This window comes from Necator americanus, chromosome X (genome assembly GCF_031761385.1).
Source record: "Necator americanus strain Aroian chromosome X, whole genome shotgun sequence".
Taxonomy (NCBI): domain Eukaryota; kingdom Metazoa; phylum Nematoda; class Chromadorea; order Rhabditida; family Ancylostomatidae; genus Necator; species Necator americanus.
In genome coordinates, this window is record NC_087376.1 from 24,793,302 (window position 1) to 24,809,518 (window position 16,217).

Consider the following 16,217-nt stretch of genomic DNA (forward strand, 5'->3'; position numbering starts at 1 on the left):
ATGAATAAGTTGATGGTTTCGTATCAGGATTTGTTGAGCATTCCGAATTTCAGAAACTGTTAAGTAATGCTCTTTGATGGTGGTCCCTTGACGAACTGCAGTCGAGTTTGAAGATTTTTTCGGTGTTTTTCTGTTAGTCGCGAAACGATGCTTCTTATAAATCGTAACGCGTATGCCAAAACCCGTACTGCTTTCATTTTATCACTGAACGCGGCTAGATTTAAAATTTCTGTAGCTGCCTCAATTGACGTTTCGGCATTAACAAGAACGTCTTCTTGGGAGTCTTCTCTTTCGTTTTCCTCGTCCTCTCCCTCTTCTGAGGGAAGGTTGAAGAAGGCGGATGCAAACTTATTATTTTGAATATCTTTTAATGAGTAGCCTTTCCACCATATATGGGAATATAGTTCTTGAGCTGTTGTGCCTCGTGTTCCCACGTCAGCTGGGTTCCATTTTGTATCAATGTAACCGAATTGCACTTTGACTTTCATATCTTCCATTTTTCTAACAATTTCGTGAACTTCCCGAATTCGGTTCTTTATGTAAGGCCCTGCAAGTAGACGACGTGGTGAGCACTTCAGCCACTTCAAGACAATTTCGGAATCAGTTAGAAATATGACTTCAGTAATAGTCAGTGAAGACTGAAGACTGAGGAAAGTGTTTAGAGTGAGCCTTGCTCCAATAGATGCTGCGTTCATCTCCATTTTCGGTATTGTGATGGAACGTTTGTTGTCTGCTACCTTTGATTTTGCCATGAGGAAGGTGGAATCATTATTGCTGGTAAGATATGTGCATGCAGTCATAGCAGTTGTACTTGCATCCGAATAAGTTACTAGGACATAACTTGTTGTCGATTGTGTGACTAACCATGGTACCTGCTTTTGGAAGTTGGTCAAAGTTTTGACAATGGTAATCCATTGCTCTCGATGGTGCTCATGTAGTGGTTCATCCCAATCGTAATGCTCTTTCCACAACTTTTGTTGGAAATGTTTAGCTTTGACGAGGATAGATATAAACCATCCAAATGGATCGTACACAGAGGCGATCTGTTGTGCAATTGTTCGTTTGCTCACAAACTTATCCATTGGTATCTTGACCGCTATGTTAAAGTCGTCAGTGAGAGAGTTCCAAGGAATGCCCAGTTTTTTTGGAAATAAATTCGAAGAGCGGTCTACCTTTGGTATGGCATTCATGATCTCAGGGCTGTTGGCAAGGAAGCCTCTTAAATTCATAGGGATGTCATTGAATATCGCTTTAAGCTTTCTGTATTTTTGAATTCCTTCAGCGATAGTTGATGTAGAAACAACTAGATTATCTACATATAGGTTCGAGGCGATCTCCTGAGCCAGTGTCTTGTCCTCAACGTAGTTGTTTAGGTGATAAAAGATTGTTCCACTCAGAAGGAACGGGGAGGAATTGGTCCCAAGTGTAACTCTTGTGAATCTGTAGATTACGAGATTGTCTGCTGATAGTGGTTTGGAGATATCTCTGATCCACATGCATCTAGTTAAGTCTCTGTCGTTCTCATGTAGATGCACTTGCAAAAACGCCTTTTCGACGTCTGAGAGAAGGACATATTGGTCCGTGCTGAATCGTAATAGGATTCCATACAGCTTCGGGAGTATTGTTGGCCCTTGGTGCACCACATCGTTCAGCGAGGGGGAATTTTTGTAATGTGCAGATGCATCAAATACAACCCTGAACTTAGTGTTGTCTTTTTCTGGTGTGATCACAGGTTGATGTGACAAGTAATGTCTCATTTTGGTGAAGGAGTCGTGACTTTCATCGACTTCCTCACGTATGTTCTTTTTCAACTGGTCTTGAAACACTTCATGATACTGTTGAAGAAGTTTCGTTTCGTTCTCGTACTTGCGAAGTATGCTTCGAAGACGATGGTAGGCTAATGCTCTATTGTCAGGTAAGGGTTCATGTTCCTTTTTTAATGAAAGTCGTACGAAATAAGCGATGTTTTCTCTCTTTTCGATGGATCTGTTAAACTCCTCAAGCACTTTTGCGTTGATGTTAGCTTTCTCCTCCTTTTCTGGTCCTGTATACTCGTTTTCCATTTCATGAGACTCTTTCCTCCAGTGGAGCTCCCATGGATCAAAATCCTCACTGGATTCCCTGGTGTGAACTGATGAATTCAGCAGTTTCTTGTACTGGCTGTTTCTTAGAAATCGTTGTCTTGAAACCATGTAGCTTAATCGTGTGGGTATTAAGATCAGTCCTGAGGGAAGTGTGAACTGCGGGGCTTCAAAATTAATAAAACTCCATAGTTGGTCGCAGCCGATCAAAATTTGAGGTGGGCTGATGATTCCTGTGTGTTATGTGCTTGTTTGTATGTGGTTGCGACGAATGAATTGAATATCTTCTTCGTCAAGTTTTGCTTCCGAGAAATTCTTGGTGAGGTTATCCTGGGTGTATAGACGAAGTTGATGTTGTACTCCATCAGCGTCCCATGCTTGTAAGTAAGTAGTAGTACTCTGAGTCTTCGCTGGACGTTCCGCCCCGAACGTTTTTACGTTCATGGTAGTTGTTCCTAGACTCGGCAGTCCTAATTCGTCGGCCACTTTTGCGTCAATGAAGGATCGGTCTGCACCGGTATCCAACAGTACCTGAAGGGTTATATGCTGTTGGGTACGTAGGTGTACTGATCGCAATGTTCCTGTTAGAAGAAAAATGTCTCCATTGCGCTTCTTAGAATTGTTTTCTACTGTCATGACTGTAAGGTTTGGTATGTGGTTGTCAATTTCATCCGCTGATGTTTGTATTTCTTCGTAGCAAGTGAAATTTTGTCGCGTTTGTGAATCCTTTTTGCTTTTCTTCTTTTTTCCTATGGATAGCGGTTACCGGATTCGATGGTTTAGTAGTGTTCGATCGGAAGCATGTAGAGGGATGATGCTTTTTCCCACAATTTATGCATCCTTTCGCTTTGCATTCGGCGAAGATGTGATTTCTCGAGCCACAGCCTATGCAACGTTGATTCTTTTTAAGAAATTCCAACCGTGCGCTGGGTGAGACTATCTTTGTACATCTTGTCGACCAGTGCTCTTTGCTGTCGCAGTAGAAACAAAATGGAGAACGTTTGAGAATTTGGACATTTATTCCTTTCGTTCTTTAATTTGGGTACTACTTTGTTCTAATTTTCTTGGCATTTGCCGTTCAATTTTTTTCTTCTTGTTTTAGGATCACATCGAGGGATGTCATGAGCTTGTTAAGAGTCCATGTCTCCCCTCTAGGTAGAGACACTTTCTCATTGAGAGCTCTCCTTTGTATTGTCTCCGTAAATTTGGAAAGAATTTTCGATAAGAGCCATGGGCTGTCGAGAGATTCGCCTTTCCTCTCAAGTTGAGCTGTGATTACGGAGAGTTGATCGTACAATTTTCTTTGATCTTTGAGCATGGAGCTTTTAGCGCACCATTGCTCTAATTTCTGATGCAGACTCGTTACTATGATCTGCACGTTACCATATTTTTCTTGTAAGTAAGCTACTGCTAGAGCATAATTAGAAGAGGTGACTTGAAACCGTGCAATAGATTCTTTGGCTTCCCCCTTCAATGCTCTAAGGAGATAATTGAATTTCTGCAGATCTGGAATTGGTGACGAATGCACTGTTGCGTTGAAAAGCTCCCAAAAATTATCCCATTGCCAACTTTTACCAGTAAATTCTGGTATTGGTATTTTTGGAAGTTCAAATCTTGCCGCCAGATTTGCATTAGCTACAGTTTTTGGCACTGCTCTGGATCCTTGAGGATTGGTGTGGCCATGAGCTGAAATCAATTGTTTACTTATCTCCATTCTTGTAAGTAGGCTTTCTGTTTCGGAAATAGTTTCTTGAGCTTTGTCCATGTACTCGGAGACTTTCTTATCCTCCTCGTCTGTGAGGGGATTTTCAAGGTTATCGACTGCTTCAGTAAAGGCATAAAGCGCCTTTTCAAGCGCAACTTGTGTTGGTTTTATTTGTATTTCAGCCTTTTTTATTTGGGTGAGCGCATCACTGCCAAGTGATTCATCACTGAGCATTGTCTCATCTCCCAAAGGCGTATACTGGGTTAAGAGTTGCAAGAGAGTGTTGGTATGTCGCGCCAAAACCCTTTTCCATGTTTTTAGCGACGTTGCCATGTTTACAAATTGAAGAATGGGGAAGGATGATCACAATTGATTTTTTTTTGTAGCTTCACAATGAGGAAAGGCCTCTCGTAGATCGTGAGCGAAGTAATAGGTTGATGAGCACAGAAATGAGATAGAGTATATGCACCGAGTATGAGATCCAATATGCCAAATAAGAAGCGAAGCGTTATTGTGCACTGAAGAGGTTGTTGTCGTTGGTTTAGTAGTGAATACGGCTCGGTTTTTCTTTAGTGCCGATGCACCATGTGGTGTAGTCCAACGTAGAATGTTTGTTTGCCACGCGGTATCTCAAACTTGGGTAATTAAACTTTATTTCAAACAATTGCTACGAATATAAGACACGACTCATGGCTAAAGCTATGTGATTTAAGAAGTGAATGTTACAACAACGAAGAACTGATTAGGTGACGACATAATATAAAATGATGCACGATGTATATGAATAGAGATATCCTGCAAATAATGCACAAATCTATATGGACGAAGATGTACGGCAAATAATGTACAAATGTATATGAGCAAAGATGTATTAATGCACTTCAGAGGAATGCGACGGAGACAAAGGAACTTTGACTCCGCGCGGGGCACCAACAAACTGATTTCTGCCCATGTGCGTCACTATATATATATATATATATATATATATATATATATATATATATATATATATATATATATATATATATATATATACTAGACCATGCAGCTGGTGTTGCAGCTGCGTCTTTATCTAAGCGATAGTTTGTATTCGCACTTAACACGTGTTCATGAGTGTTATTCATAGACATTTGCAGCATAAGTCACTATATAGTTACCGTAATCCTCTCTTTACTGTCTATCACCTTAGTGATACGGACAGTAAGCAGATTGAGCGATAGTTGCCGATGTCGTGTGGATTTCCCTTTTTATAAAACAACACGGTCTCGCTCTTCCACTATTTAGGAACCTTGCATTCTGACAGATAACGTGTAAAGAGCCTCCCCAGGGTGTTGATGAGTACTGGCGGAAGCTTCTTCAGGTATTCTGGTCTTATTCTCGTGATCGTTTCCTACCGACATGATAGAATGTCGTATTTCGGAAGGGAAAACCTCTGGAATGACATCTCCATCTTCCCTCAGATGGTGAGAAGGCAAGTGGACATGGCCGTCAAAGAGATCAGAATAGAAGTCATAGATGATTTTCTCCATTCCCCTTTGGGTTAGGAAGAGCAGTCATCCCCGTCTTGCGATTGGCTAAGTCTCGAAAGGCATAGCTGATGCTTTTTCCCGGCATTGCAGCTTCAGCCAGCACTTCTGCTCTTCTCTCTTTAAGTTTTTCCTTTATCGCCCCTCTGCAAAGCCTTGCGAGCTCGGACGTGAGTTCTTGGTTTCCTGCGACTCGTGCTGCCTCACGCGGGGAATCACCTCAAGAGTTTCAAGAGACAGGCGCCTCTTGGTGGTTTTAAGGCTCTCAGCCTTCTGCGTGCAGTCGTGAAGGTGTTTAACGAGCCGGTTATATTCCTTACTTTGCTTTCTTTCTTCGGTTACATTCGATGTTGTCTATTGCAAAATCTTTCCAAAAGCCGACTAACGTTACGAAGAGATAACTGTTAGTGATAGTTCTGGGATTTCTCCCTCTGAACTTGGAGGTTTTATCTGCTCTCCTTATGAAGGAAAATCTTTCTCGGAGGAGGCGATAGTCTGATCCCGTATGGAACTTTGGCACAACAGCGACGTCCGTCAGGCAGAAACTTTTACTGACGATAATGCGGTCTATTTCATTACGGTACCCTCCACCGGGTGACTCCCACGTCCATCATAGAGTGGAGGGCTTCTGGAATTGCGAGTTCCCATGGATGGTCTTTATCGTCATGATGAATTCGGAGAGCCTCTCACCTGTTCATTCCATTGTAGGCCGTGGGTCCCATTGTGAAGTTCTTCAGACGTTCTTCTGAGGTCAATTTTTGGCGTTAAAATCGCCAACTATGACCTTGTAGATGGTACAATCTTGTCTATAGAACTTCTCCAGATCTAGATTGCTCGACTTCCCTCTCTTGGTAACTTGATGTTGGAGTAATCGACGGACCTGCTGATGAGTCAAAGCTGGCGTTGAACCACATCATGTCTTCCGTAAACGTCAGATTCGGGTCGTTAGTTGTTCGAAAGGATCTATGTTCGTGGCTCGCCTTGACGAGGACACCAACATCACCAACTCCTCTACTGTCGCGTGTTCCGAAGAGCAGTTCTTCTCCTTTGTAATATAGAGTGTTAAATGGGTGGCGCTTCCGAAGCAAGCGCCTTTAGTGGCCGCTTTCGATGTCAGTGTACGTGCGTTGTATGTGCAGATCGTCATCCTATTCCTTTTTTTTACCCTAGATGACTCCTGCAACCCCATCCTTCCTAGGGCTAATGTATCAAGCTTTCCTCCGAGATCAGGAGACGCTTTCTTACTGCTGTACATTGGATATTATTTTAAAACCCATGGGCAGATTACAGACCTCTAGTCCCACAAATTTTTTTTTAGAACGTTTGGTCCTGAAGGAGTGGACAGCTGGAGCTGATTTGCTGGAGGCAACTCCAAAACGCCTCCCTGGCACCTTCCGTCTCTTGATTTCAAGCTTTTGCCCGGACCGACGTGCAGGGTCCAGCAGAATTATGTTGCGATCCTAGCGAAGCAGCAACAGGGTGTCCATCCCCTGAATCCACCAGCGTCTCAAAGCAGGTACAAATTTTTTTGAGATTTTTTTCTTTGCAGAAAAAAGCTGCTTTTCAGTGTATGTTCTGAAATGTGCATTGTACTAAAAAATTTGGTTCAAGGTAAACACACATGGAATTATTTACAGTGATAAAAAGAGGTAGTGTTCCGATTTTTTCTCCCGGTTCTATTCTAATTAGTGGACGAACACTGAAAGATTTGACCCTTCTGAGTAGTCAGAATTGCTAGCAATTATTTTCTTCGAGTCTTATTTGATACAATTGTTTCTTCTTTCTTCGCTGATATGGTATCCTCTCGCGTATTTACTTGCATGCAGACTCGATGAAATCTGTAAAAGTACGTTAATATTTTGTGACGTTCAATACGGCGTATGTTTCAACTGATCCGAGATCCGAATTATATTACAACTAATCCACTATTCTTTCCCCAATACATTTTCCGAAGAAAACATTTGTTTCACTTGAAACGCGGAAATTTTTTTAAATATGATAAATAAGCAGCTGGAGTGAAAATGACAACATAGGGAAGTCATCGAGTGTGGAATGATATAAAAACAGCATTGCAATCATCACAGCAATGCGCAGCTGGTGCTATCCAGTCTTTTTTTCAATTTTTTTTTGAGTTTGGTATTCGTTGCGTGTTTGAGTCCTACAGCAGACTGTATCACGTGGTTTACGACGAAAAAAATGTGATCAAAATCATTGATGAATGATGGTTAACATTGTCAATAAATTGCGCCATAGCACATAAAATAATTCTCAGAAAGAGAACTACCTCACGAAGCAAAAGTAGAAGGAAGAAAAAAAAAACAGCAAAAATCATCAATCGTAGGTTGCAGTGCTTCCAAAAGCCAGAAAAGGTAAGAACAGAGGATGAGTGCCCGTTAAATGAGGGAGAAGAGGGAAATAGTATGGGAGTCGATCAGGATTGAAACTAGTATGAACAAGAACTGGAGGAGAGCAAAGTTGCAGGATCCATTAAGAGAAGCGAATTTGTGGTAGCGAGAAATGATATCGGCGGAGTGGACCACTTATTTTTATATTACTACGCATTAGTACTTATTTTTATATTACTACACATTAGTACAGAGCGGTCGCAAAGAGGTTCCGTTGTGGTTGCACGATCAATCGGAGGTTCAAGTCTACCCAGTGCCAACCAAGCCTTCTATCCCTCCGGGATCCAAATTTAAGTAGCATAGTTGTCTGGGAGGACGAAAACACTGACTTGTTTCATCCGCTAGCCCCCGCAAGTCATAAGGCGACACACGCGTTCACAAATCTCAAATAAAATGGAACCCTCGGGTGCAAGAAGATTAAAAACAATAATAAGAGTTGAAATATTAATATTATTATTAACAACAGCTGTCATCGAAGATGTAAATTAAGCTTAATCAATGCCTGAAGTTTTGAACAATCTAAAATAACAGTCGTGAGTAATGCAGTCCTTTAGATGTCTTTGTTCTGAATATGAACGCTATGTTTTGTCTGTGCTCGTTTTATTAGAAAATTCTCGACATTTTCCTCTGGAATTGCTTCATATATAAGCATGTCGATCTAGCAATAAGGGGTTCGCCCTAACAAAAGACTTTGGAATCGACGCTTCTCGACATGGCGACCACAGCACCCGCGAAACGCCTCGCCTGAACTCGGCCCATCTAACGTTTTTCCGCTCCGCATCTCTGACGCTTGGACTGATCGTCAATACCCCGTTCACCTCGTCATCACCGACGTTTCGACTTACCCTTAATACCTTATCTACATCGTCATCTCCGAAAACTCGAAATCGACACGATGAGTGCTCAGCTACGACATCGAATCGGAGCACTTCGCAAGCAACTTGCGAACGCTGTCAAAAATTGCGAGGAAGACCAGCACGTTAACATTCCTAATTTCCTCGCCGCAAGTACCAATAACTCAGTCTTCGACTACATGGAAGCCCTGCACGCCCATCGAGAGACAATCCTCACAAAGCTCAACAAACTGGAGAATCTCAACGAGATTTGGAGCAAACTCATAGCCGAAAACATCGATGAGGTAAAAATTTTCAACGACTTCATCGAAAAATACGGAGATTACAGAATCGAACTCAGCGACGCTATCAAAATCCTCGAACAAATCGACGCTAACTATGCTCTCATACTCGAAGCCCTAGAGAAACGAGGAATCAGCCACGAGTTCAAACGAGACGACTACCTACTGCAGCAAAATCGAGACGAAAACGTTCAACGAGCAGATGATTTGCACACGAATAGAGCACCAACGTATGTTCTTCAAAATCAGAATGATTTCCTCTCTTCGCGGCATCAAGCAGTCTCTCGCGAAAAGGCTCATCTTAACTATTTCGATGCATCACTAATTTGGCGAGTGGATCTCCCATCCTTTTCTGGGAGCCTCATCGAATTTCCCGAGTTTTGGTCGCGATTCCATTCCCTCGTCCATTCCAAAATGTCACTTTCTGGTGCCACAAAGTTCTCGCTATTCAAAAGTTGCTTACGAGAACGTGCTCTAGAATGCATCGAAAGTCTACCAATCACGGATGAAGAATACATCACGGCAGTCGACATTCTTCACATGACGTACAATCCGTCTACGATTCGTCATCTCATCTACACTCAACTGTCAAATCTCGCATCCTGAGATTCAGAAGGGAAGCAATTACAGGACCTCTACCTCAGAATGTTGCGACTCGTAAGGCAGTACACCTCCATCACTCCTGGATCACCGGAATATGGACTCGGAGCTCTTCTCTACAACAAATTGCCAGGATTCGCAAAAGCGCGAATCTACGACAAAACGGGCGGTCAGAAAAATCTGACACCAAATGAGCTCATGACTCTCCTCTCCGACATTGTCAAAAAGGAATCAACCTTGCGTCAGGTCGAGCAATCTACAAATTCAAGTTATGCCACCTATCATGTTTTGGAAAAGCAAGGACGTCCAACTCCATGGAAAAGCGTGGAAAGACGTCACGCACCCTCTTCCATTGCTCCACGTATGCCGACGACAAGATGTCCATTCTGCAAAAGAAGCAATTACAATGCATATAAGTGCCGCACCTTTAGCACGACAGAAAAAAGAAGAAACCGTACCAAAGACAACAAGCTATGCCTCAAGGGTCTACGAGGAGATCACCGAACAACGTCATGCAAACGTCCACCTTGTCATACGTGCAACTATCACCATCACCCTGCACTTTGTTTCAAAGTAAAGAACTTCAGAAAAACTCCACAGGCAAGCAACACGCAACCCATCAACCAAACATTATCTCTCCCTAGAAGACCGCAAGAATTCTCTTTAAGAGAGAACAATAATCGCTTGCGAGAAGATAAACGCTCCACCCAACATCGCAATAGTTCACAACACGTCAATTTTTCGGAAAACATCTCGAAAGCTAGGAGTCCGAGTTAAGATGACGATGGAAACAACATGACTATCCACGAAGAAACATCCTACACTGCTGTGACTCATTCCACCTCTAAAGCCCACTACAATAAAGCTGGAAACGAGCAGCGAGAAAACAACGACCACGTGCTTCTGATAGGCGCAAACGTCACTCTCGTGAACCTTGAGGATGAATCAAAGCAAGCTAACACGGTTGCCTTCTTCGACAGCGGCTCGCCCCACTCGTATATTACGACAACCATTGCCGAGCGTCTCTAACTCAACCACATCACGGACGATCAAATCACTCTGCATACATTCGGATCAGCACAGCCAAAATCAATGCTCTCTAAGCTGCACGAAGTAAGTTTGTTACTACCAGACAAAACGTATTCATTGAAGGTTCAATCACTTCCAATGCTCACCAAGGATCTGCTTGCACTCTTCAATTCACACTTTCGGACCACTCAAGTGAACTACCAATACCCACGGAGCCAGTGCAAACAAGCATCCTAATCGGTGCAGACCACTTTTGACAACTTGTTCTCTCATCACAATTTTACTCCACAACGCTTCCCAACGGATACTATCTTCTCAATACGCGGTTAGGAAAAGTAATAACAGGAAAGAAAATAACGACTCGTATAACAAGCCTAAGCCTAATAAAAATATGGCAGTCCAAGAAGATGCTGATCATCCATTCAACAAGGGTAACCTCGACGAGTTATTTGAACGATTCTGGACCTGTGAGTCACTCGGAACTCCAAACGAAGCGAATTCTAAAGAAGACATCACTTGTCTTGATTTTTTCAACAAGACGACGCGTTACGACGAAAACGAATGTCGTTACTACACGCGACTTCCATTCAGAAGCGAACCACATGGAGCTCCGGAAAACTTCCAACACAGTCTATCCTGTCTACGATCGAATTGGAGAACACTTTCCAAACATCCTGGACACCTTCAGAAACACGACGACACAATTCAAGATCAAGTGAAACGAGGTATCATCAGCGAAGTCCCTCCATCACAACTCTACACGACAGGAACCTTCCTCTCTCATCACGCTGTGATCAACTAATCGGAAAAGACAACGAAGATACGGCTCGTATACAATGGCAGCGCGAAAGTGAATGGATCATCAAGCTTGAACGACTGCTTGCTTCGTGGACCGGTACTACTTTCCGATTTAAGTGGCATTCTATTGAGAGTACGACTCGCAACGATACTCCTCATAGGAGACATCGAAAAAGCTTATCAAATGGTAGGATTGGAAGACTGCGATCGACCCTTCACGAAGTTTTTGTGGCTCAAAGATCACCGAAAACCTTCATCTCAAGATAACGTGACCACTTTCTACTTCAAGCGCATTCCTTTTGGACTGATCTGTAGCCCCTTTTTACTAGCGGCTACGATACATATCCACCTCACGAAGACAGCCACCCCCCTCGCCCACGAAATACTAACGTCTTGTTACGTGGACAATATCTCTTATGAGCGGATACCAGAGAAAACGCGGAACAGAAATACTTCCAAACAAAAGGACTCTTCATGTTGGCAGGAATGAATGTTCGAGAGTGGACAAGTTCTGATGAACAAGTGAATGACACCATCGACTCCCACGAAACTACACCAATGGACAAAACTGAGAAAATTCTCGGCATCCAGTGGAGCACAACAACCGACACCCATCTGCCTACCTTCAGTTCAAGAACAAGTATCACATCCGACAAAGCGTCACGTGTTGAAAATAGTTGCATCCATCTTCCCCCTTGGGCGTCATCTCTCCAGTCACCGTGAAAGCGAAGATCTTCCTTCAGAGCTTATGGAAAGACAACTTGCAATGGGATCAAATTTTGCCTTCTCACAGTCAACAACAGTGGAACGACATTACCAGTTCATGGACGACCTTATTCCTCGAAATACCACGACGACTCCTCACAGCTTCAAAGCGCCGGATCTCATCCCAACTACACATCTTCACGGACGCTTCACAAGCCGCCTATTGCACTGTCGCCTACCTACGATCAACAACCGACAAAGGAGCAGATATCAAACTCCTTATGGTAAGAATACGACTATCTCCGCTACATAGTGCAATCACAATCCTTCGACTCGAACTCACCACTCACATTGGGATCCACACTAATGAAGCACGTCACGAAGGAAATGAATATCCAACTCGATCAACAATATCTATGGTCTGACTCCAAGGCTGTTCTTCAGTTGGTCAAAACGACAACAAGATTGCCCATATTCATAGCAAACAGGGTAAAAACCATCAAATTGAATGCTGCAGACGCCATATTACGACATGTACCTTCCAGTTCCAATCCAGCCGACATCGGAAGTAGAGGAACATCCATTGAAGAACTGCTCGAAAACGATCAATGGTAGAACGGACCCTTCTCTCTGAAACTAAATGAACAACAATGGCCTGAAGACAAAAGCGAGGACGATTCGATCAATGAAACCATCAACTGTGCCATCAAGACCAATACTAAGAATTCCGAATGTTTTGATGAAACAGAAACCATCATAAAAGCTACCAACGTCAGTACATGGAGAAAACTCTTGCGAGTGATGATAACTATCCTTACCTTCATCTTCAACATCAAACTTCGGATAGCCGAAAAGAAACGAATGCATCTCAATAAGCCGGAGTACAAAAAATAGCGACACAGACGCTATTCCGACAGGCACAATCTCTCAATCCCATATCGGAAGGCCAGAAACAAAACCTCCACGCATACTTCGAGAACGAAACACAACTTTGGAGATCGAAAGGACGAATTTCGAACTCAGCGCTGTCATTCGATGCAAACAATCCAATCATTCTACCACGCCGTTTACAATGATTCGACAAAACCACGCGGACAGTGGAAACTTGCAAGGACTGTCGACCGCTCACACTACTGCGCCACATTGAAACTCCCAAATGGACAAACGATAACGCGACCATTCAACCTCTTGTACCCACTAGAATTACCGTCATCGAAGACAAAAGTCTCGGAACATATCACTGAGAACACCACGGGACATCCAACGTCTACTGATGAAAAAAGAGCAAGAAAGCCACAAAGACTTCATCCGATGATCACGCAAAGCCTTAAGAGAAGCGCCTCTTCCGCATTCCTGACAATCATCCAACTTCTGCTAAGCACAGCTTCTGCCGACATCACGTCATACACCCCACCAAACACCAAATGTGCATCGCGACCGCAGACAATCAACACCATCATCTACGCAGATCAATGCATATCTCAAGGAATCGCCGTAACCACTTCAATAACAAAGGACAGGAAACCATCATTTTGCTGGCTACCATTAATGTGTCCTCTTGGACACATTCGAAGTCCAGTGCCCAAAATGCCAAATACAGGATTCTGTGGAAGCAAGTGCCCGTGCCCCTCCTGGACAACATCCTGCAGTGCCTACAATGGAAGACTTGCCAAAAATTCGACATTCAAAAACACTCCATTCGCCATCGCTCATTTCATCCCGCATCGAGTCTGTTCATTCACACAAGCCGAACACTGCTCAAAGGAAAGAAAAATAGGAGCATTCTATCAAATCGAGTTATACGACAGTACTCTCATCCTCGTCCCAGACCTCCACGTGAGGACGGCCGAGTTTCTACACAAGGACGACTACTACTGCTTCGATCATCAAGGAAACGAGTTTGAAGACAGATCTCGAACAATGAAACGTTTACAACATGCAATGCTGGAGCATGACCGACGTAATCACAGCAACAGCAGCATCGTTGCTGATACTAATCTTCTGCAGATTGCTATCACTCTTTTTTGTCTGCTTTTGGTGGCTAACCACCAAGCTTCTCCGTTTACTGAAAAAGATGATCTCATCCATCACCCAACGGATAGGAAACCGTCGTCGGAAATACACTCTTCCACAATTTCCGTCAAACTCCAAAAGAAGAACACAGAAGTTCGCACGGACCCTTCCACTCACCCTTGCACTCAAAACGTCACTGCAGCCAGCACTACCTTGTTCTGACGTTGTCAGCGTCACGAACACATCCAACAGCTGCGAATTCGACGGGACTACGGAAACATGCATAGTTGATCAAGCCGTCACACTCCATTTTCAATCGGACAGGAATCTTGTCTTCTTCTCCGAGACTCAAACAACCAACCAGCGGGAACTATCTTTCCATTGATGGTTCGATTCCTTCCACATGGAATCGAACCATCAATGCTGGAACACACACAGTTGCAGAGGAGAAACATGCAAAGAAATAAAGACATCATCATCGAAAATTCCGGAACTCAGCCGAAACGCGAACCAAAGACCGGGTTTCACTTAGTGTTCACCAAGCTGCAAATGCATGTGGTGTGACTGGTGCTTTCGATGCAGAGAAACTTGCATCTTCTACCACAATTACGCAGAACCTGAATCATCGATTATCTACCGAGTATTCAACTGTCCATCATGGCCGCTGACAGCACACGGAACAATCTCCATCAACACCCTTCAAGAACAGAAGCATCATAACTTTGTTCTGAATCCCGCTATCCCCTACAGGTGGAACCAGATCCAACTCGCTTTGACCGCAATCACCACTCCAAGTTTCCCAATATTGTCCAGTTTCTTCATCAGCAAAAAAAAAAAGCAACGAAAAAATACTGAAATCGATCCTTCACCAGCTGGACTACTACTGCCACGATCAGTAGGACAACTACAGTGCAACACATGGAATGACGTACAAGAATTCAATAAGTGCAAATGCTCTTAATTGGCGTGCAAGTGCTCGACGACAGTATATGACGCTAGTTGCGAATGCCCCTCCGGAAATATCGAGACATTCTTCAAAAATAATTCACGTGTGCTCCCATTCGCTCGTGACAACATCATTCTCCTCAAAGAAGGAAACGAGTTCATTGCGAAAACGTCATCAGGAACAAGCATATCTGTTCAGATAACCATCAACCATCTACAAATCTATTCAAAACGATCCCGCAATGCGTGCACGGTGAAGAAACATCAGAAATCACGTGCAACTGTCAAACCCAATTAACGATTTGCAAGCCAGAAGGACACGCGACGACGTTAACATTCCATTTCCAGAAAGCAACTATCGATACGAATTGCAGCGTCAAGTGTCCGGCGGGAGAATCCACCTCCCTACACGGCGAACTGAGCTTCATCATGCCAACTTCGTCATGTCATCAACCATGCCTTCACAACGACATTTCAAAAGCAAAACACACGCAATCCAAAGACACTGGATCCGTCTCACCCTCCCATGGAATCCGAAACTCAATCTCCAGCAACTTTGCAAAAACATCTGGACGACCATAACGAATTGGAAGACCACTGTATTAGTGATCCTCTTTGTTCCTCTTGTGACGCAAATGATCCGTAGCCTTCGCAAAAAAAGCTAAATCTGTTTTAATCAAGGAAACACGATAATTCTTCTCCCAAGTGGGAGTGTCATCGAAGATATAGATTAAGCTTAATCAATGTCTGAAGTTTTGAACATTCTAGAATAGCAGTTATGAGTAATACAGTCCTTTAGACTTTGTTCTGAATATGCACGCTATATGTTTTGTCTGTGCCCGCTTTATTAGAAAACCAGTCTGAATGTCCGGCTAAAGCCGGACTTCAGACTTTCGGTGATTTTAGTTTCGCTCCCCTTTACTGATCAATGAAAGTTAATAGTAGTGGTGTTTTCTGTAAAATTAGATTTGTGTTTTTTTAACAACGCTTTCCTTCTCTTCTTTATATTATAAATTAAGGCGAAAGATTACGGAGTTTTCCTTCTAAACGCGTCAATTCTACATTTGGAGAATATTCGGCCATCAGCTACAAACACTCCTTCGATGCCAGAATAATATAGATACAATTTGAAAGCATTACTCGAAATAGGGGTATTCCTCCTGATTTCTCCCAATAGTTATCACAGAATGATGATTTAACATTAAATGACGTGAACGACATCATCCTACTGATAAAGATAACGTTGCACGTCAGATCACATAAACATCTTGCTAC

General features: G+C 43.1%; 8 protein-coding genes across 8 annotated transcripts; 5 read left to right on the plus strand and 3 right to left on the minus strand.

The window, feature by feature from the left end:
- Positions 1-59: 59 nt before the first annotated feature.
- RB195_025337 (uncharacterized protein) lies at positions 60-2,192 on the minus strand (the record flags this gene model as incomplete). The annotated part of the gene is made up of 1 exon (XM_064213438.1): positions 60-2,192. The coding sequence occupies one exon, from the start codon at positions 2,190-2,192 to the stop codon at positions 60-62; it is 2,133 nt and encodes a 710-aa protein (XP_064069319.1).
- Positions 2,193-2,321: 129 nt separating this feature from the next.
- RB195_025338 (uncharacterized protein) lies at positions 2,322-2,717 on the minus strand (the record flags this gene model as incomplete). The annotated part of the gene is made up of 1 exon (XM_064213439.1): positions 2,322-2,717. One exon carries the CDS (start codon positions 2,715-2,717, stop codon positions 2,322-2,324), a length of 396 nt encoding a protein of 131 aa, XP_064069320.1.
- A 442-nt stretch (positions 2,718-3,159) lies between these two features.
- RB195_025339 (uncharacterized protein) lies at positions 3,160-4,119 on the minus strand (the record flags this gene model as incomplete). The annotated part of the gene is made up of 1 exon (XM_064213440.1): positions 3,160-4,119. The coding sequence occupies one exon, from the start codon at positions 4,117-4,119 to the stop codon at positions 3,160-3,162; it is 960 nt and encodes a 319-aa protein (XP_064069321.1).
- Positions 4,120-8,612: 4,493 nt separating this feature from the next.
- RB195_025340 (uncharacterized protein) lies at positions 8,613-9,458 on the plus strand (the record flags this gene model as incomplete). The annotated part of the gene is made up of 1 exon (XM_064213441.1): positions 8,613-9,458. The coding sequence occupies one exon, from the start codon at positions 8,613-8,615 to the stop codon at positions 9,456-9,458; it is 846 nt and encodes a 281-aa protein (XP_064069322.1).
- Positions 9,459-9,497: 39 nt separating this feature from the next.
- Positions 9,498-10,229, plus strand: RB195_025341 (uncharacterized protein; the record flags this gene model as incomplete). Its single annotated transcript, XM_064213442.1, has 1 exon — positions 9,498-10,229. One exon carries the CDS (start codon positions 9,498-9,500, stop codon positions 10,227-10,229), a length of 732 nt encoding a protein of 243 aa, XP_064069323.1.
- Positions 10,230-10,872: 643 nt separating this feature from the next.
- RB195_025342 (uncharacterized protein) lies at positions 10,873-11,283 on the plus strand (the record flags this gene model as incomplete). Its single annotated transcript, XM_064213443.1, has 1 exon — positions 10,873-11,283. One exon carries the CDS (start codon positions 10,873-10,875, stop codon positions 11,281-11,283), a length of 411 nt encoding a protein of 136 aa, XP_064069324.1.
- A 522-nt stretch (positions 11,284-11,805) lies between these two features.
- On the plus strand, positions 11,806-12,297 carry RB195_025343 (uncharacterized protein; the record flags this gene model as incomplete). Its single annotated transcript, XM_064213444.1, has 1 exon — positions 11,806-12,297. One exon carries the CDS (start codon positions 11,806-11,808, stop codon positions 12,295-12,297), a length of 492 nt encoding a protein of 163 aa, XP_064069325.1.
- Positions 12,298-13,019: 722 nt separating this feature from the next.
- Positions 13,020-14,219, plus strand: RB195_025344 (uncharacterized protein; the record flags this gene model as incomplete). Its single annotated transcript, XM_064213445.1, has 1 exon — positions 13,020-14,219. The coding sequence occupies one exon, from the start codon at positions 13,020-13,022 to the stop codon at positions 14,217-14,219; it is 1,200 nt and encodes a 399-aa protein (XP_064069326.1).
- Positions 14,220-16,217: the final 1,998 nt, after the last annotated feature.